At 39.2% G+C, this 20,713-nt stretch overlaps 2 protein-coding genes and 1 non-coding gene across 4 annotated transcripts; 2 read left to right on the forward strand and 1 right to left on the reverse strand.

Moving 5' to 3' along the window:
• Window positions 1–407: 407 nt before the first annotated feature.
• On the reverse strand, window positions 408–479 carry TRNAG-UCC (transfer RNA glycine (anticodon UCC)). The gene has a single exon. It is a non-coding gene; the product is annotated as a tRNA-Gly (tRNA).
• A 662-nt stretch (window positions 480–1,141) lies between these two features.
• On the forward strand, window positions 1,142–3,857 carry LOC126799824 (fatty acyl-CoA reductase 2, chloroplastic). The gene is made up of 9 exons (XM_050527080.1): window positions 1,142–1,530; window positions 1,647–1,750; window positions 1,870–2,069; window positions 2,179–2,279; window positions 2,362–2,569; window positions 2,733–2,894; window positions 2,984–3,065; window positions 3,171–3,568; window positions 3,653–3,857. Exons 1-9 carry the CDS (start codon window positions 1,167–1,169, stop codon window positions 3,810–3,812), a joined length of 1,779 nt encoding a protein of 592 aa, XP_050383037.1. The 5' UTR covers window positions 1,142–1,166; the 3' UTR covers window positions 3,813–3,857.
• A 13,175-nt stretch (window positions 3,858–17,032) lies between these two features.
• Window positions 17,033–20,063, forward strand: LOC126798090 (lipid phosphate phosphatase delta). 2 transcript variants are annotated; one of them, XM_050524925.1, is made up of 8 exons: window positions 17,033–17,305; window positions 17,400–17,495; window positions 17,594–17,668; window positions 17,764–17,894; window positions 18,216–18,319; window positions 18,400–18,528; window positions 19,170–19,285; window positions 19,532–20,063. In XM_050524925.1, exons 1-8 carry the CDS (start codon window positions 17,144–17,146, stop codon window positions 19,940–19,942), a joined length of 1,224 nt encoding a protein of 407 aa, XP_050380882.1. In that variant the 5' UTR covers window positions 17,033–17,143; the 3' UTR covers window positions 19,943–20,063. The 2 variants fall into 2 exon arrangements, with proteins under 2 accessions (XP_050380882.1, XP_050380883.1); XM_050524926.1 differs by having other exon boundaries at window positions 17,099–17,279.
• The last annotated feature ends 650 nt before the right edge of the window (window positions 20,064–20,713 follow it).

Here is a 20,713-nt window from a genome sequence, read left to right on the forward strand (position 1 = left end):
AAAGATAGTGTTGTTACTGTTGTAGTTCCATATGTTAGTTGCATATAGTTACAAAAATACAAGACTTCAGATTGTTTACTGGGATGTCCTTTCCCGAAGATGCTTTGGTTTACAAATCTAGGCACTGCGAGTTGTCGAATGTGCGAAAGTCGCATGCTGGGTTTCGAAAACATGTCAGTTACCAAGTTTAGTTCTCGAGTTTCAGCAAATGCCTTGACTACTTTTGACTGTAAACTTCGGTACATCTCGTAGGACTGGAGCTCAACCTGCTATCTTAATGGTTAGAACAGTGTGGGAGTAACTAAGAAACTTGCAGTATAATTAAACATGATCTTTATACATATTACGAGCACTAAACATCAGCCAAGAAAAAAAAACAAAAACATAATTATATAATGCAAAATAAATGCGTCTGCCGGGAGTCGAACCCGGGTCTATTGCTTGGAAGGCAATTATCCTAACCGTTGGACTACAGACGCTAGATATTAGAGACGAGGTGATATAGCAATATGATTATGAATAGTTTTAGGTGAGCCATCCTAATTGTTGGACTACAGTACAGAAGCTTGTTCAGTGATGTGTTATATATGTTTTTTTAATCTTTTGTATCAAAGATTGAATACATAAATTACATATACTATATACAATGGCACCGATTTCACCAGCAAACTAGAGAGATATATGCATTGTATACATTTGACAACTTTCTTGGATCTCACACACCCTTTTTTACTCTTGCATTTTTGGGGTTAAATATATACATATGCATAACTCACCCAAAGAACACTAATCAATTTCCAAACCCAGTAGAGACGAGAGGATAAAGTTCCCGCCAACTTAGCCGTCGGTAAAATAGTGTGAAGGAGTTGGCAAAAAGATTTCTCTTGTGCCAATGTCACTATAAAATCAACTAATTCCCATCTTCCTCTCTACAAAATTGATAGACAAACCACCCTCTTCAATCTTTTAGAGTTTAAGTAGTTTACTTGTTCCAAAATATTCAGGAAGTGTGTAGCTAAGGTTTCAACCCCGCCATGCATTTTTAACTTCAAACTACTTGTACTTTGTTTGTTGACCTCTTTTTTCTTTTCTCTCTCTCTCTCTCTCTCTCTCTCTCTCTCTTTCATGATCTGATCTTAATTGCTTCCCATTCTTCCTAGGCAGTGATGGAAGCTTCATTGCTGAACTCTTTCTCTTCAACAATTAATCCACCAAATAAACTTGCAAGATTTCCAGTAAAGTGGGATTGGTGCTTGTTGAGGAGGAAAAAGAGTAGTTTGATTTTAGGCCAAGGAGCTTCATCAGGTGGAAATGCCAAAAAGACTAGTGGATTTTCTTCTGCTGCAACTCTAATGGATGCAGGAAGCCTTGTTCTGTCTCCAAATGATCAGAAGGTGCAGAAGGAGAACAACATCGGAGTCAAGGATTTGGTGCCTTTTGTGGAGATGCCTGCAAATGGTATTGGAATTGTAAAGTTTCTTAAAGGAAAAGGGTTCTTCATTACTGGCGCAACTGGGTTTCTAGCAAAAGGTACAATCTTTTACATGTATATCTCTTGGTCATTAGGCCACATTTTTATGCATTTCCACATAAACTACACACATTATTCAGCAAAAGTCCTTTTTTTTTGTTGTCAAAATATCCAGTTCTTATCGAGAAGATCTTACGGACTACGCCTGATGTGGGGAAGATATATCTCTTGATCAAGGCCACAAACAAGGAGGCAGCAATGGAAAGATTAAAAAGTGAAGTATGTCTTCTTTATTTTTTGTACCTTAATTTCTTTCTAATTACTTTGGTCATCAGATGATTCATCAATTCCACTTCCTAGCTCTTATTTTGAACTTGATGCATGTATGTGGTCTATAGATCATAAACACAGAGCTCTTCAAGGGTCTCAGACAAACATATGGAAAATCTTATCAAGCCTTCATGCTGAGCAAGCTAGTTCCTGTGGTAGGAAATGTGTGTGAATCCAATCTAGGGATAGAAGACGACATAGCTGCCTTGATAACTAAAGATGTTGATGTTGTTATAAATTCTGCAGCTAACACAACATTCCATGAAAGGTGATGATAACCATTTACCTCAAATTTTCATCTTACCCTAAATGTGTGTCAATTACCCTATCCCATTGATTCATACTTGTGAGATTTTAACCATTATTGTTTTATGCAGATATGATATAGCTTTAGATATAAACACAAAAGGACCTTGCAACCTTATGGCCTTTGCCAAGAAGTGCAAGAAACTTAAGCTCTTTCTGCAAGTATCTACAGGTCAGTGATTGACTTCTATTTCAAAATTAATCCAATGTTTGGTATCACTTTATTTATGTGCTTTTGCCTCTCTGATGTACAGCATATGTTAATGGACAAAGACAAGGGAGGATTATGGAAAGGCCATTTCATAAAGGAGAAAGCATAACAGGAGAGAATTCCACCTCTGAAACCTCACCAGGTTTTGAATCGCTGGATGTTGGAAACGAAATAAAGTTGGCCATGAACTCCACTGGAGCTTATGAAGAAAATGAGGTAGCTCAAAAGATGAAAGATCTAGGTTTAGAAAGGTAATGAGTTTCACCCTTTAGACCTCTTCACTTATCTAAGTACTTGTTTCCAAGAAGATAACAAGATAAAAATAAGAGATCTGAACTAAAGAACCAACATGGATCTGGAGTACATTGATCATTGATTTCTTCTTTTAACATGACAAGAATAACATCTCATCAGGGCCAGAAAATATGGATGGCAAGATACATATGTGTTCACCAAGGCCATGGGAGAAATGCTCATAGATGAAATCAGAGGTGATGTACCAGTAGTCATAATCCGACCTAGTGTTATCGAAAGCACTTGCAAAGAGCCATTTCCTGGATGGATGGAAGGAAATAGGTATATCTTTGTAGTATAGTTTCCTTCATTTTGAAATTGCTTTTTCATAAGATTTAAAAATAACCACTCAATTCTCTCTGTTTTTTCAGGATGATGGATCCAATTGTTTTATACTATGGAAAAGGGCAGCTCACAGGTTTTCTAGTTGACCCTAATGGGGTTCTTGATGTGGTAATTAATCTCTATCTACTAATTCAGAAAAAAAGTGCTCATAATCCTTAACATCACTTTTTTAGTACCTGAAAATTCCTGATCATGACCGACATGAATGCTCAGGTTCCAGCTGACATGGTCGTTAATGCAACCCTGGCCGCCATTGCAATGCATGGAATGGCTCAGAAGCCAGACATCAATATCTACCAGATTACTTCATCTGTTGTGAACCCATTAGACTTCCAAGATTTGTCGGAACTGCTGTTTGAACATTATAACTCCTCACCCTGCATGGACTCGAAAGGCAGGCCAATCAACGTTCCATCGATGAAGCTCTTCAGCTCCATGGAAGAATTCTCTGATCACATTTGGAGAGATGCCACTCAAAGAATTGGATTAACAGCTTTGGCTTCCTCAAATGGGAAGCTGTCTCAGAAACTTGAGACAATGTGCAGAAAGTCAGTGGAGCAAGCAAAGTACTTGGCTAGTATTTATGAACCTTATACTTTCTATGGTGGAAGGTATGGTAGCAATCATTTGACTTCATTTAGTTCATAATTAAAAATATGTGTGATAATTGATGAATAAAAAATTATCTGAAGCAGGTTTGATAACAGCAACACTGAGAGACTAATGAATAGCATGTCTGAAGAAGAACAGAAAAATTTTGGATTTGATGTGGGAAGCTTAGATTGGAAAGACTACATAACAAATGTTCATATTCCTGGTCTTAAGAGGCATGTCTTGAAGGGCAGATGGGTGTGATTCTAACAGCATCAGATTGCAAAGTCCTTCAACTAGATTGTAGTAATAAGCCAATAGTTTCTTCTTCTTCTTTTTTTTAATCTAAAAATGATGAAATGTTGCCTTTCCCTCAATGGTGTAACTTATCTCATGAAACTTCTATGGTCCATGGCCTTAGAAAATCCTTCTGTAAAAATCAAGCGTCTCTGTATTCTAATAAAAACTCGAGGGCCTCACTGATGATACTACGAATTATCAAAGTTTGAGGATAATGATGCAGAGATTTCTGCTTCATATGCATAACAGAAACAATAAGATACAGCTGACTGTTCACATGATTCACTTTGAACCAAGAGCATTACTCTAAAAATCCTTTTCCAGTGTGCAGAGGGTTTTTTTGTAGGTAAAGTTAGAGTTCTTTTATGTCAAAGAAGCATGTTTTTATATGGGCAACCCTACAGCGAAACCTTGGTCAAGCACTATTGTAATGTTTTGCTACAAAGATACACATACTCCATATGGTAGGAATCGTAGGATGGCTCCATTAGTGATTGACTAGCTCAGAGTGAACTCGTTCAAGTTAGTCTGGAACGAGACGATACTAACTTTTCATGAATGAATGTGTTAAAGCATGAGAATTTAGTCGGAAGGAACTTAATAGTGTGATAGGAGATTGGGACTTGAGAGATGGTAAACACATTGACGTATCTACTTGGTAGGCTGCTTGGGCTGCAGCCTAGACAATATTATGGTATTTGATTTTTCAGTTGTTCCATCTTGTCTTGAAATTTGAGTTAGTAAAGTTGGTTGAGAGTAAAATAATGCATCAGTGAGGTCATGGGTCTCAAGTCTTTCCATTGTCCCGACTTTTTTCCCTTTACTTATTCCTTTTCCTTTCTCCTCAGCATTTTTTTTTTGTTTTCTCTCACTATTTTCTTGCAATATTTCTCTATTTTCTATCAGTATTCTAACTTTCCTTCTTGATTTTGTACCCAATTGGGTTTAATGAAAACTCAATCAATTTAGCACTATATATGTAAAACATAATTTGTTCCAAAACAAGATTTTAGTAACAAAATCGACAAAGAAAAAATATACTAGTCTAGACAACGTTCTCATTCTCGATCCACCCCTGGGTAAATATAAGAGTGCAGTGCTTTTCAAACCCAATAAGAAAAATAAAAGGAATTAGATTCACATTATTGGAAAATTAAAGAGACCCAATATTGGAGTTCCCCTTTCAATTTTTTTTTTTTAGGAAACAATGAATTTTATTACTAAATACAATGAGAATCGTAAATAAGGGCATCAAGTATAAGATTGGAGCATTTGCAAACCATTCAGCATGAATGTTTGCACCAAAACCTAACCCAGCTAATCTGTGAACTACAACATTGGTCTGCCTGGGAGCAAATTGAACACAAAAGTCTACATGCTCTGCTAACATACTATGAATATCAAAGATTAAAGCATTCATAGGAGAGATCTCACAAACCAGCGAATTAATCGCTTGTACAACGGCCATACATTCACTCTTTATAACTGCCTTTGAAACTCCCATAGTAATAAGCAAATTCTCCGCATATCAAATAGTTGTAAGGTTCGATTGAAGTGTCGACGAGACAAAATCCAAATAGTGAACAAAACCAATAATGAACTCACCTTGAGAATCCCGTAGAACACCACCAGCCCCTCCATAGCCGCTTAATGGCAAGAAAGAGACATCAGTATTGAGCTTGACTATACCGGTAGCAGGAGCAGTCCAGTGTTGCCACCAGTTGGCCTTGTTCACTTCTTGTTGTTTGAAGGAATTTGTCTACAAGTAATCATCATATCATGCCATAGCTGCAGAAAGTAACTAAGGATTGTCTGTCTCTTATCCCTCCAATGAATATCATTACGATGCTTCCACACATACCATAATAACACCAAGAATCTGTTATAAAAACAGTGATATATTACATATATAATTTAATAAGCTGAATTATAAATAATTATAAATCAGAAATGAAGAACACGAAAAGTAATTCAACCAAAATACCGAACTATTGGTGATGGAAGAACTAGTCGAGACGTGTGTGATACCACACTGTCCTTAAGACGTTTACACCTCCTCTACCAGTGCAAGGAGCTTGGCGCTTGTCTCCCAGGATATAACGACTAAACGATTCTAGGAAGTTGCACTACTAACTAGAACCTTCAACGAACTCGAAAGGTACCTCTTTCTATCACCAGAGAAAAGCTAAGAATTTTGAGAGTGGGAGATGATTGTGTTTCGAATGGGATGATCTTACAATGAAAGGATGGTGGCTATTTATACTGTGAGGATTTGCAATCAGCAATTAATAAGATGGCTGTTATAGAAATCAAAAGATCATAACATATATGAGTTACATATGTTACAAACATTGATTTCAATTCTGTTATAATTCTCCATAACACACAGTTGTTACAAAAAAAGAATTTGAACAATCAAGAGAATTTGAAAAGTCAAAACCGAATTTTTGGAAATGCAAAAAGAATTTGCGTTCCGACCCTCAATTCGGTGTTGCATTCGTGTCCGCAAGTCGCACGGGCATACACGAGTTTCCCTTGTGACCTAGGATTTGCACCCCGCCCCCTGCGCGAGAGGGTATAAAGGGGCTTACACACTTTACAATCCATACACAATAGATTCTATATAAAGTCTTTTCAACAATTCTCTTTTCCAATGTGGGACAAATACATTTCCCTCATTCTAAGTAGTCATCTTTGAGTGACAATTTCTTATTCACCCACAAACCAAATTACACAAACAAACATATGATCTTATAGCCCTCATTATGGAGAACTCAAATCTATGTTCATCTTTGATTAATTATAAGTTTAACTTAATTTAATTAATCAATTAAAATTTGGTTTTAAATGGTTTTTCCAATCATTTTCTAACAGAATCTATTAAACAAATCCGGTGTAAGTGAGTTAGCACAGTCAAGAAACTAATCTTTCCAGAAGGGGTTGGAATCTGAAAATGAGAATGGTGGCTGTGAGAATAATGACTTGGCCACATGACAATAAAAAATAAATGTTCCATGGTCTCCGTTGCTTGTCCACAAACTACAAAATCCAACACTTCATTGTATCCTTTATTAACTAGTGAAGTACGTACTAGAAGTAAAAGATGTGTTGCTCGCCACCCAAAGATAGCAACTTTATTTGGAACATTTGCCCTCCATCAAGCTCTCCAAATAGCAATGTACGGATCCCCCGTTGAAGTATAGGCCGAGAAGTGACCAAAATACAAGTCACGGGCCACCTTGTATGCCGACTTTACTAAAAAAATCCCCTCGTTTATCAAATTTCCAAGAAGGTTTTCAATAGGAGACCTTCTGCTAAAAGGAATAGTTAAGACCTTCTATGCTACATCATCAGGAAAGCCTGCATAATTAAACAGCAGTCCTATCCTAGCTTTTGGTATGCTCATCAATCAAATCAGATACAAAATCAAAAACCGTATCCGGTCGTCTAGAAGATACTTGGAGTAGTCGGAGACAAGAAGTGATGAATAACTGGAGTAGTCGGAAACAAGATAATCCCCGAACCACTCCATCCTACACTACTAATTAGATTAAAGAGGAGAGGCCCTCTGCTGCTAGTATAAATAAATAAATAAATAATAAGGTGAAAGAGGGTCACCTTGTCGAATACCCCGTCTAGGCACAATAAACCCTTGTTAAAAACCATTGAGTAGAATGGAGTAGCTTACGGATCTCACTGTAGCTAAAACAATATCCACCGACTGTCTACAAAACCCAAATCAGAGTTACACTGCTTCCAAGTAAGCCTATTCAAGCCGATCATATGCTTTGGAGATATCTAACTTCAAAGAAAAGAAATGCTCAGCCTGATGCCTCAAGTTCTTCATAAAATGAGCTACCTTGATCGCTACCAAAGTATTATCATAAAGCAACTGCCCTAGTACAAAAGCACTATGTAATGAAGATATAACATGAGGAAGAATGCCCTTCAATCTATTAGTCAATGCCTTGGACGCAATTATATATACCACATTACATAAAGGAAGGAACTTAAGTTAAGAGTGGAATGTAGTAGGTATAGTGGAGATAGTGGAGTGAGTAGGTGGTTAGTGTGAATTAGCCTATATATATCATTGTAATCTGTATATGAATTTATCAATTGAAATTCAAGCAATATATAAGCTTCATACCTTTTCTAGTTGGTATCAGAGCCTTCGTGCTCTTTTCCTTTTTTCGCTTTTTTCCGACCGGTTAACCGCTGCTCCTCATCGCCGCTACCACAGACTCGCCTCTCGACGACGCCTCCGTAGCCGCGGCCTACCTCCGGAGCTCATCGACCCGGCCTGCTCCTCCGCGACGCTCCAGTCTCTCTCTCTCTTTGGTGCTCTCACTGCCGGTCCGGTCACTTTCCACCACCGTGACGTCGCTCCTCCTCACTCCGGTCACGCTCCACCACCGAAGACGTCGCTCCACCACCGAAGACGTCGCTCCACCACCGAAGACGTCGCTCCTCCCTCCTCCACGAGCTTTCAAGCAATTTCAGAAACCCCAATTTCCCCAATTTCAGAAACCCCGATTTCGGCGAAACACATTTATCTACCCGGATCCGACCCGGCCCGCTCTAGAACCGACCCGGCCCGCTTTTGATCCGACCCGGTCCACACAGACCCGACCCGGTCAACAGATCCGACCCGGTCCCCCGACCCGGTCCTCCGACCCGACCCGGTTTGCCAGATTCTGTCATTGCATATTCACCGACAGTGCAAATACACCGACGACAGATTGTTCTCAATATTGTTTTTGTTTGCTATCTTAATACCTTGTTTCTTTTCAATGGGTTCTGGACACGAAACTGAGGGTTCTCAGCTCCCGACCTTCGAAGTATCTGTCAAACGTTCTGACAGTGGGTCATTTGGGGGCACCAAACTGAACGGAACCAATTTCCGTAAATGGAAACGACTCATGACTGCTCATCTTCGAGGCATGCACAAGATTGGACATGTCACCGGCGTCACTAAGGCTCCTAGTCCTGAGGATATCGTTGCCTACAAGAAATGGGACGACGACGACGGTCTTGTCATGTCCATCTTATGGAAAGCTATGAATGATGAGATAGTTGATCTGGTGGAGGCATGTGCCACCACATAGGCAATATGGGAGACACTGACTAGCTTATTTACTAATGACTCTGATTTCATACAGGTTCATGAGTTAATGTGCATAGCTTTGGCCATACACCAGGATGGGCAACCAGTGGCTCACTATTTCACCAAACTAAAGAATATTTGGGCTGAGATTGATGTGAAACGTCCTTGCATGATTCAAAATCAAGAGGATATCGTTTGGTACCAAAAGGAGAAGGAGCTTGAACGAGTTCACCATTTTCTGAAAGGTCTTGATGCAAAGCATACCAGTGCGAAAGGCGAATTGCTCCGAATGACCGAACCACCTAGCCTACTCACCGCTTTCACCTATATCCGAAAGGATGAGTCTCAGCAAGAGAGTATTCTTCCGGCACCGGCTGTCATTTCCAGCCTTACTGTTCATGCTCGATCTCCGGCACCACTCCTTCCGCAAGCAACTTCCGCTCCCCTTCATCGACAAGGACCACCACCAGGTTTCGGGAATCAGCTCCGCCCTCCTTGCTCTTATTGTCATGACACCAACCATGCTCGTGCGACCTGTTGGAAATTATATCCACATCTTAGGCCCAAGAGGCCTAATTATCGTCCCCAGGCAAAAGCAACAGCAGCTCTTCACTTAGTTCCGGAACCCGATGTCTATGGTGTGGTTGGGCAGGATCATCATACTACTGGAGGAGCACCTACCGCATCCATCGTTGGCCGTGGTCAAATTGGTATGGCCTTCAATATTTCTCACTTTGTTAGTTCTGATACCTGGATTATTGATTCTGGTGCATCTGATCATATGACTTATGCCAAATCTTATTTTACTGTATTATCCCCTCCACCCGTACCCTATGTTACTAATGCTAATGGTGAGGCATTCCCCGTATTAGGGACAGGGTCTGTTCGTATTACTCCCACCATAGAGCTCCACAATGTACTCTATGTTCCTGCTTTATCTCATCATTTGATATCTGTTCCCAAATTGAACGTTGACGCTCAGTGCTCTGTGACATTTTTTCCTATGTATGTGATATTTCAGGATCTTCTCACCAGACGGGTAATTGGTCGGGGGTATCTGAGGGGCCGGTTATTTCATCTGGATCTGACATACGCAGGGGAAAAACCAGGGGGACCGTCTCAGACCGCTTTACTCTCCACTTCTGACAAGCTAAGTGAAGTTTGGTTATGGCATCGTCGCTTAGGGCATCCATCCTTTAGTGTTATGAAAAAATCCATGCCTACTTTATTTATTAATGTGGACGAGTCTTGTTTATGTTGTGAGACATGTGTTTTGGGCAAGAGTCATCGATCTACTTATTCCCCTAGTATTTCTACTAAAAGTTTTCTTCCTTTTGAATTAATCCATTCTGATGTTTGGGGACCCTCGAAAGAGTCAACTGTATCAGGAATGCGATATTTTGTGTCATTTATTGATGATTGCACACGTCTTTCATGGATTGTTCTTCTTAAAAATAAAAATGAGGTTTTTCCAGCTTTTCGTGCCTTCTATACCTCTGTCCAAACACAATATAATGCCACCATTCGCATTCTTCGGTCTGATAATGGGAGGGAATATATGAATCATGTCTTTCAGGAGTTCTTTAACACACACAGGATTGTTCATCAAACAACGTATCCTTACACACCTGAGCAAAATGGGGTTTCTGAAAGAAAAAATCGTCATTTACTTGAAATGGCTCGGTGTATTCTCTTTAGTGCCCACATGCCTAAATACCTTTGGGGTAATGCTGTCATTACTTCCGCCCATCTTATTAATCGTCTTCCATCTCGTGTCCTTCAAGGGAAAGTTCCCTATGAGGTGCTTGCATCTCATGTCTCCTTACCCTCGTTTCATAATCTTCCTGCCCGTGTTTTCGGTTGTGTTGCTTTTGTTCATCTTCCACAACATCAGCGTTCTAAGTTGGATGCCCAGGCAATTAAATGTGTGTTTGTTGGGTACGGAGGACATCAGAAAGGATACCGGTGCTATCATCCCCCTACTCGGAAGTACTATGTCACTATGGATGTTACCTTTTTTGAGGATATGAGTTATTTTTCCTCTTCTGATACTACTCTTCAGGGGGAGAATTCATATTTTGAAGAGCTATATCATGGAAAGGGGGAGACAAGTGAGCCAGTCGATGTGGTAACAGGTCCCGTTGAGATTACCAAAGTGTCAGCCACACAGGCGCCACCAGAGGTTGTCACTCAATCGATTGAGACACCAGAAGCTGACAACACAACTGCCCCTCATGTCTCCCGTATCACTGTTTATACCCCTGACCAATGCTCTCCTGGTACAGAAGATCACTCATCTGAGGTTAGTCATTCTATTAGGGATAATAGTAGACAATATGTTTTGCCAAATAGGTCTACTCGGGGACAACCAACAAAAAAATATGAGCCTACCCTTCAGACTAAAGCCAAGTATCCAGTGGCAAATTTTATATCTACCAAAAGATTATCTAAGTCATATGAGTCATTTGTGAATCAAATATCTACTATATCAATACCTAACAAAATGCATGATGCATTGGGATATCCAAAATGGAGGAAAGCAATGTAGGAAGAGATGGAAGCATTACAAAAGAACAATACTTGGGAGCTTGTACCTCCACCATATGGCAAGAAAACTGTAGGATGTCGTTGGGTGTTTACAGTGAAACATAATCCAGACGGGTCAGTAAGCCGGTATAAAGCACGCCTAGTAGCGAAGGGGTACACCCAGACATATGGCATAGACTATGATGAGACATTTGCACCTGTGGCAAAGATGAACACTATCCGGGTATTGCTCTCTGTCGCTGCTAACTTGAACTGGCCACTTAGGCAGTTTGATGTCAAGAATGCATTCCTTCATGGAGAACTAACAGAGGAAGTATACATGGATCTTCCGCCTGGATATGTGGCCACCTCCCCAAGTAACTCCGTATGCAGATTGAGAAAGTCTTTGTATGGTCTTAAACAATCACCTCGTGCTTGGTTCGGAAGATTCTCACAATTCATGAGGAAACTTGGCTACAGACAAAGTAATTCAGACCACACGTTATTTCTCAAACATCAACAAAGGAAGGTAACAGCCCTAATTATATATGTTGATGATATGGTAGTTACTGGGAATGATACTGTTGAGGTGGATAGATTACAGAAATAACTTGCCACAGAGTTTGAGATGAAGGACCTAGGTACACTCAAGTACTTCTTAGGCATTGAAGTAGCCCGGGGAAGCAAAGGTAATTATCTGTGTCAAAGGAAGTACATCATTGATCTACTAACAGAGACAGGTATGTTGGACTGCACTCCCATTGATACTCCTATTGAGCAGAACCACCGGTTAGCAGAGTATCCAGATCAAGTCCCTACTGACAAACCGCGTTATCAGAGGCTAGTCGGGCGCCTGATTTATCTATCACATACCAGACCAGATGTTGCGTATGCAGTAAGTGTAGTAAGTCAGTTCATGCATAACCCCAGTGAGGACCACATGGATGCTGTTGTAAGGATCTTGAGGTACTTGAAGTCAGCTCCAGGGAGAGGAGTAATGTTTTCTAATCACAACAATATCGTTGATGTTTGTGGCTTCACATATGCAGATTGGGCTGGAAATATTACAGATCGGAGGTCCACATCAGGGTATTTTACCTTTGTTGGAGGTAACCTTGTTACGTGGAGGAGTAAGAAATAAAATGTGGTAGCTCGATCTAGTGCTGAAGCAGAATACAGAGGTATGGCTCAGGGAGTGTGCGAGTTGTTGTGGATTAGGAATTTGCTACAAGATTTGGGTGTTAAACCTAAGAGTGCTATACAACTGTACTGTGACAACAAGGCAGCTATTAATATTTCACAGAATCCTATGCAACATGATCGTACAAAACATGTAGAGGTTGATTGTCACTTTATAAAAGAGAAGCTAGACGCTAAGATCATTTGCTTTCCGTTTGTTCCTACAGAAGAGCAACTTGCAGATATACTCACCAAAGGAGTGTCCAAAAATGTTTTTTATGACTCACTTTGCAAGTTGGGCATGATTGATGTGTATGCGCCAACTTGAGGGGGAGTGTGAGTGGAATGTAGTAGGTATAGTGGAGATAGTGGAGTGAGTAGGTGGTTAGTGTGAATTAGCCTTTATATATCATTGTAATCTGTATATGAATTTATCAATTGAAATTCAAGCAATATACAAGCTTCATACCTTTTCTAGTTTAAGAACTCAAAACACAAACAACTTAATAAAGCAAAAAACGTCATCTATAATAGATTAATAGGTACATGTCTTTCCCCCTAAGTTGATGCAGCGGCAAATGGCAAGAGACAATGCAATGTGCCTCGATAATTAGCCACCTCGACGGTTAGCAAGACTAAACAACGCTAAACAATAATTATTTTTACTTGTAACTTTGAAACTTTAGCAAACACTTGCAGCAAAACTATTGAAGATTAAAATTGTCCATTAGAAAACACAACGTAGGTAATCAAGTTCTAGTTCATAGGCTAAAATAGGTAGAGAGCTTTCCAACCATCCAGCCATCCAGATGTAGACTATAGAGGAATTACCAAACAAGTTATGTATTGCAAACTGGTAAGGTAGGAGATTATCTTTAGAAACTTGGTAATTAAGACATGAAATTATCTTTCTAGTTCTAAGGTGTTAACACCTACCCTGGACGGGGTAATTTCCGGTGGGATTCCCCCTCGTTCCGGTTGCTAGATCTGTCGGAGTAAGCCTAGTCTGGCGGGGCACTGAACTGGCAAGGCAAGTCACGTCACCTCTAACTCAGGCGTCGTTGTCAGCACTGCCAAAGTAGCTCACCAGAGCAGTAAAAAAAATATTGTATGAGCAACTTCCCACATTGGGAAAGAAAAGCAACACTTCCCCCAATGCGTTTATAGAAGCAGCCATAAACCTTCTAAAACGGGTAGCGTATCTCTAAGTCCTTAACATGCGAGCTCAAGTCTTGAATCAGTTCTAACTTAAGTTTCGAAAAGTCAATGGTCGGCGTACCGCTGGCCCTTGACCTTAATCCTAGATTTGTGCAGGTTATTTGGTCCAGAGAGATACAAGTTGCGTGAAAAAAGTACCTCAGATTTTGTACTCGCAACATAAGGAAGCGACAACAGCTTATTGAATTAGATTATCGTTTATTTGATTACGTTCTTGAAAACTTAGGGTTCTTCACAATAGTTTTCATATTTAGTATCCCTACTGAATTTAATAAGTTAGACTTGCATTCCGTGATATAAATCCCAATCTTTAGGCCAATATATGGCCAAAGGAAGAAGCTATATATGAATTGCCAATCATATGTACGTTGGAGGTAGAGGTGACAAACGGGTCGGGCCAGCCCGGTCCGGTCCATTTTAAACGGGCCAAAACCGTATTCGTGCCGTGCTCGGACCGACCCATTTATTTATCGTGTCGGGCCAAGAAGCGGGTCGGCCCGGCCCATTAGCATTATATGACACAATTTAAAAAATATTATGTACTTTGAATATTTGTTTTATATAACTATTTAGAGTAGTAAAATAAATAAAATACTACACATATATTTCATAATCTTATTTTTAAAAGGTTACGTATTTCAAAATAATGACATTTTATTCACTATTTTAATAATATTTGTGAAATATTTTAGTTAAAATAATAAAATAATCAATAGATTTTAATTTAAAAAGTATAATACTCAAGTTTAATAATGATAATTATTTACATATTGATATAAATAATATCAAATTATGTGTTTCACGGGCCGGCCCATGAATTTATCATGCTCAGATCGTGCCGGGCTAAAAACGGGCTCGGGCCATGCCGGGCCCATGGGCCAAAATATCTCAGCTCGACCCGGCCCATTACAATAACGGGTTCGGGCCGGGCTGGGCTGCTAAGGGGCTCAGGCCGTGCCGGACTGATTTTTAACGTGCCAGGTCTGGACCGGGCACGGGCTTTTGGGCCCATTTACCACCTCTAGTTGGAGGCTAGAGTTTCAAAATCTGGGTTTTGCATTTAATTACTTTCTAGCCATTCTTAGTTTTTTTTTTGTGATATTTTTGCTGATTTTTCTTCTAAACGTTTTCTAAGCTTGAATTTAAGGGAAATGAGGGTGTACATGACCTTTTACCTTACAAAATGGTTATTTTTCTACTCTTTTACATAACATAGTTAAAAATCAATTTAATAACTAAAAGTTGGTTATTTTTCAAAATTTCTCCAAAATGAAGGAGAAAGTAACCTAAGCTGTACGAAATCGGGTGCGAATACGTGGAAGCGCGGAAGCGATTTTTTTAAATTTTTTTGAAAGCGGGTACGTTTTTGAAGCGTCATAATAAAATAATATATAATTATATCTAAAATATATATTATATAAAACAATAAGTTAATTACTAAAACATTATAGAAGAACAATATGATAGAAAATTATCCCAATAAATATTTTGTAATGGCCTAGAATAAACAACACAAACACTTGAATAGCTAACCACAAATGATGCGTATCACATTTCAGTTAATTCATCATACACCTGACGAGCTCTCCAATTACACTGACCAAGTGTGAAATAAAAAATGTATGTATCTACATTTTGCAATGAGCGGCGCACCCTAAAGCTTAATGACTTTGTGCTCTCTCTTTGAGCTTCATCTTAGTCTAGCCCCAAAATCCACAGCATTGATTTTTCACTCATCTAGTTTCTATCAGTATCTTGCTCCAAATCAAACTCATGTATAATCTTATATACTCTTGTTGTCTCACACAAAACTAAAAACTCAAACAAATCCTCAAATCTCATTCAACTTGCTTGAATGACGCTTGAATTGTATGTTTTCTAGGTTTTCATTCAATTCTAGATTTTGATTTATCTTCATGAATTATCGAGTCCTTAGAATATGGAGATTTTAAGAGGGATTTATATTAGGGCCGGAAAAGAGAGAAGAAAACTATAAAAACTCAACAATTCTCGCGCTTCCACAACGCTTCCAATCCTGAAACTTGCGCTTCCGCGACGCTTCCAAAATCTTCTTTTTCAGAACCGCGCTTCCGAGCGCTTCCGGACGCTTCCGCTTCCGATTCTGATTCCGAAGCAGGAATCAGACGTCTAATGAAGCTTCCGTGCATCGTATAAAGTAATAACTTTGAGGGCTTTAAATGTTTCTCAAATTGAGATTGCGAAGGTGACCGTTAATATTGGTTTACGAGAAACTACATAGTCTATTGAACAATTTCTAGCTATGAAGGATGGTGAAACAACTTCGATATTTGAGAATCTGCAAAGTGGTATATCAACACAGGGGATAGAGATGGCAACTCCTTTCTCATCAAAAAAGGAGTTTTTTAAGTTCCTTGCATGGAACAATTTTCCCTTTCGGTTTTATTTTGAATTTGTGAAGTTCATGAAGCACGTTAAGTAAGTTGTTTTAAGTTATTTAATTTGTTTATTTTTGGCTTATGATCTTTGTCTCTTGTCTTCTTTTTTTTTACAAAATGATTTGGCATATCAGGGTCTTACCCCTTTACAAGACACTCGGAATTAATGTTTGACGACCTCCGTAGAGGGGTTGACTCTCTCAGCGCATGGTGCTGCATGCACAAGATTTCGAACTTGAAACCTTACTTAAACCACAGCGGCCCGTATTTGTCTCTTGTCTGCTAAAAATAACTATCATTGATTCTTGAAGTCTATTAACCTATTTTCCCATGCTTCAAGTAGTTTAAGAGAAAATAGCTTGGGAGGCCATTTTTTGTCTCTTGTCTTCTCAAATACGACGTGATGTTATAATGCTACTGAACTGTGAGGTAGGTATGTTATTGATCCTTCCGCAATGTCATAAAAATTAAAATGGTAATTATTTTGTAGATTAATGGTAATAGTGTATTGGGTGTAATTTTGTAATTAATTTTCATAGTTTTAAAGGTTTTGGACTTGGAATGCTCTTTCCTTGTGGCAGGCATTTCTGTACCGGTCAACTGTCGCCGTACAAGCTTGAAGCTTTGAGTCGCAACTCGCAATAGATATCTAGTGCTACAATCCCATAAAAACAAAAACAAATTTCTCTATCAAAAAGAAAAGTCTTATGAATTAAGATAAATAATCAATCTTTAGAGGACAAAAGTCGAAGTCTTTAGTTTGGTTTCCTTCTTTGTTTTGCTGGGTCCTCATTGTTCCTGTTCTTGTTCTTCTCTGAGAGGAATAAGAAACAGAGACAAAAGCGAATATGGAGGGCGCGGCACTTTGGCAAGGTGCAACCCTCTGTGGGATTCTTACATGGATTCTAATGGCTTCTTATCTCAATCTCACCCCAAAGCTTCGATCTTTGCTGCAACCTTGTGTGTCCCACCATGTCATCACAGGCACGCCCCTCATCCTCCAGATCCAGGTTTCTTCAAACTATTCGAAACAGAGAGGTCATTCTTTGTGTTTTTGCCATTTACTAATTATCTCATTTGGAATTTTGGGTTTTCTTGTTGCAGAATTACCAGCATAGGTTCTTGGATGCTTTCTTCTCTGCCCTGTCCTGTGTTGTCTCTGTGCCCTTCTACACTGCTTTTCTTCCTTTGCTTTTCTGGGTATGCTTCTGTTCTGGTCAATTGTTATAGTTGTGATTGCTGTTATGGGTTTATGTCTGTTACATTATATAAGTATTCTGAGAATGTTTGTGTTGTAGAGTGGTCATGGCAAATTGGCTAGGCAAATGACTCTGTTGATGGCTTTCTGTGATTACTTGGGGAACTGTATAAAGGTTATAACGGCTTATTGCTGTTTAGTTTCTTGATTTTATTAAGTGCTCTTCAGCTATCAAGATACTTATATTTGAATTTTTTCTGGTCTTGGTAGGACGTGATATCAGCTCCCAGACCGAGTTGCCCTCCTGTTCGGAGAATAACAGCTACAAGAGATGAGGAGGATAATGCACTGGAATATGGATTGCCATCTTCTCACACTCTAAACACAGTTTGCTTGTCTGGGTGTGTACTTTTTATCTTGTCATATAAATTCAGCTACGCAAACTAAACTGAGCATTGTAGAAAGCTCTGGTTTGATCATAGACCTTTAAGCATACTTAGTTATTATAAACATACAATTTTTTTTTCGACATTATATGTTGATTAGCGGCCTTGAAAGTTTGGTTATATATATATATATATATATATATATTAAGTGAGGGTGGAAAATTACTTGTTCTGCAAGATAAATTATCGGTACATGTATGCATGATTGACCTCGTCATATGAACACTTTACTGTCATGTATGAACTAAAAATTTGCTCATGCGTGCTGGGCTGCAGATACCTTTTGCATTACATCCTATCGTATGCTCAGAATGAGGATAGCTATGTGACATTTGCTGGAATTGCTCTTGTTTGCTTGCTTGTGGGTCTCATTGGTTTGGGTAACTTTATCATCCTTATACTAGTATCCAGCAGCTTCTTTCTATTTTATAGCAAAACTGAACTTATGTTTTTTTAATAGGAAGAATTTATCTCGGCATGCACAGTCCTGTAGATATCATTGGGGGACTCACTGTTGGATTGCTGATCCTTTCGTTCTGGCATAGCGTTCACGAATATGTGGACAGGTTTGTGGTCGCAGGAGAAAATGGTATGGTACACTCCTAGTCATCTGATCACGGTTTGTATATATGCTCTTGGTAGCTTGATTGAAACAACCTAGAATGCAAAAGGACCTAAATTTGGAACAATTTAGTAGAGAAAGACTGTTGGATGGCCGCCAAAAATGGTGTACACACAAATTAGAAGACGATTATGCCCTACCCTTTGTATGTCATGAGTGGAAGATGAAAATCTGTCACTAACAGCTTAGAATCTTGGAAACTGTGACTAGCTTATGAATTATGAAGACAGGTATGGAAATCTGATAGGGAAGAAGAGCACATGAAATATATGAATCTAAGAAGTTTCTGGAATTGCCTTCATCTTGTCAAAAACAGAATGAGACAATGTATTATATCCAACAAATGAGATCTACTTGCAGTTTAGAAACCATGAGATGGGGAGTTTGATTGTTGTTGTTTGACCCAAAGGTGCACTATCAGACCAGTACACCAAATCTGGTTCAGGCTAAATCAGACTGCTGGATTATGACTTTTGTTGGACTCCTATGAGATTGACACAATGGGGTTCTGATTCAACCCCGTAATATTGCATTGAGATTCATTGTGGATCATAACTTTTCTATCTTATGTCTCCTTCCTTAATTAATGCGAAGTGTTTGTTTTGCAGTTACAACCTTTTGGGCCACCCTAAGCTTCATTTTGCTCTTCGCTTATCCAACTCCCGAGTTTCCAACTCCAAGTTTTGAGTATCACACAGCATTCAATGGTGTCGCATTAGGCATTGTAAGCACATGTCCCTTTAATATTCACCTTCTTCTCTGTTGCATTTTGCATTCGCAATTTTTTTAAAGCCATGCATATTACGGAGTTTTATGCAGAGATACATACAAATGTTGGATTGACAATATTTAGATATAGGAATCGGTTATTTACTTATTAGCCAAAGTATAGAGATGTTAGATTGTGCAAAAACTTGCCATTCAAGTTATGTGCTCTCTTAATTTGCATAATATGTGCAATTCTATCCAGGTATCTGGGGTCCAGCAAACATACAACCAGTTTCACCATGAAGCAGTTCCACGGATATTTACATCACAATTAACAGCCCCTTGCTTTATAGGAAGAATGCTGGTTGGGATACCAACAATACTTCTTGTGAAGTTCTGCAGTAAAGCTCTTGCTAAATGGATTCTTCCTGTGGTAGCCAACATCTTGGGCATCCCAATAAAATCAACCACATACATTCCTACGCTATATGGATCAAGTAATGGGAAAAAATCAGATGGTCTGAAGCAGTCTGGTTATCTCCAGAAGCTGTACTTTTTCTCCGGCCAAGACTCATTTGATGTTGATACTGGTATTAGATTCATTCAATATGCTGGCCTTGCATGGTCAGTGGTAGATCTTGTTCCTTCTCTTTTCTCTCAGCTAAGCTTGTAATGCCTCCACATTCTTATGACTGATGATCACTATGAACAGCATTTTCAATGGGAATGTGCCATGTATTCAATTTTGTAAAAATGTTTATTTTGCAGATTGAAAAGAATTCCAATTTTGCCTATTTCCATGGGAAAGAAGTCAAAGAACATGTTCGATTGACAGCTATTTTCACAAGTGTAGCAAGCATTTTTCTCATGTTTACGAAATCTGTACAGCTAATTTCACGAGAGTTGCAAGCATTGTGTCTCGTATCGTTGGAACTGGAGTTCAAATGGTTTTGCTTTTCAGAATCACAATGTTGGCTTTCCATGCTATCGTATTGCTACAACAGCAAGATAGAATCCCCTCAATTGTAATCGATTGATTATTAGTTGCCTACACCTTGAAGCACAAGACACTGGTGCCCAACCTATCAATCCACTCCAATCATGCGAATCTGATGGAGTGCAGGCAACCCTTTCCACAGAAGATGCAGCTGTCGGCTCCAAATGTCCATGCAACCATAACGAGTTCAGCTTCATTCATAGAGGCTAACATGGTAGCATATGGGGTTTCTCTAAGTGTCTAAACACCATAACATGGGCGGTAGCTTAAATAGCACCACTCGTACTAAAGTAGAGTAGGGCATCAAGGATGGCAACTTTCAAAGAGCAGGGGGGACCTAATCTGTGTATGCAAAGCTTAGTCAGATGGGCAATTGGGTATCGCCAGTTGGCCACTCATCCTAATATCTCAGGCTTTCATGATGAGGAAAAAAATCATACACTAAGA

Source organism: Argentina anserina, chromosome 6 (assembly GCF_933775445.1).
Source record: "Argentina anserina chromosome 6, drPotAnse1.1, whole genome shotgun sequence".
Taxonomy (NCBI): domain Eukaryota; kingdom Viridiplantae; phylum Streptophyta; class Magnoliopsida; order Rosales; family Rosaceae; genus Argentina; species Argentina anserina.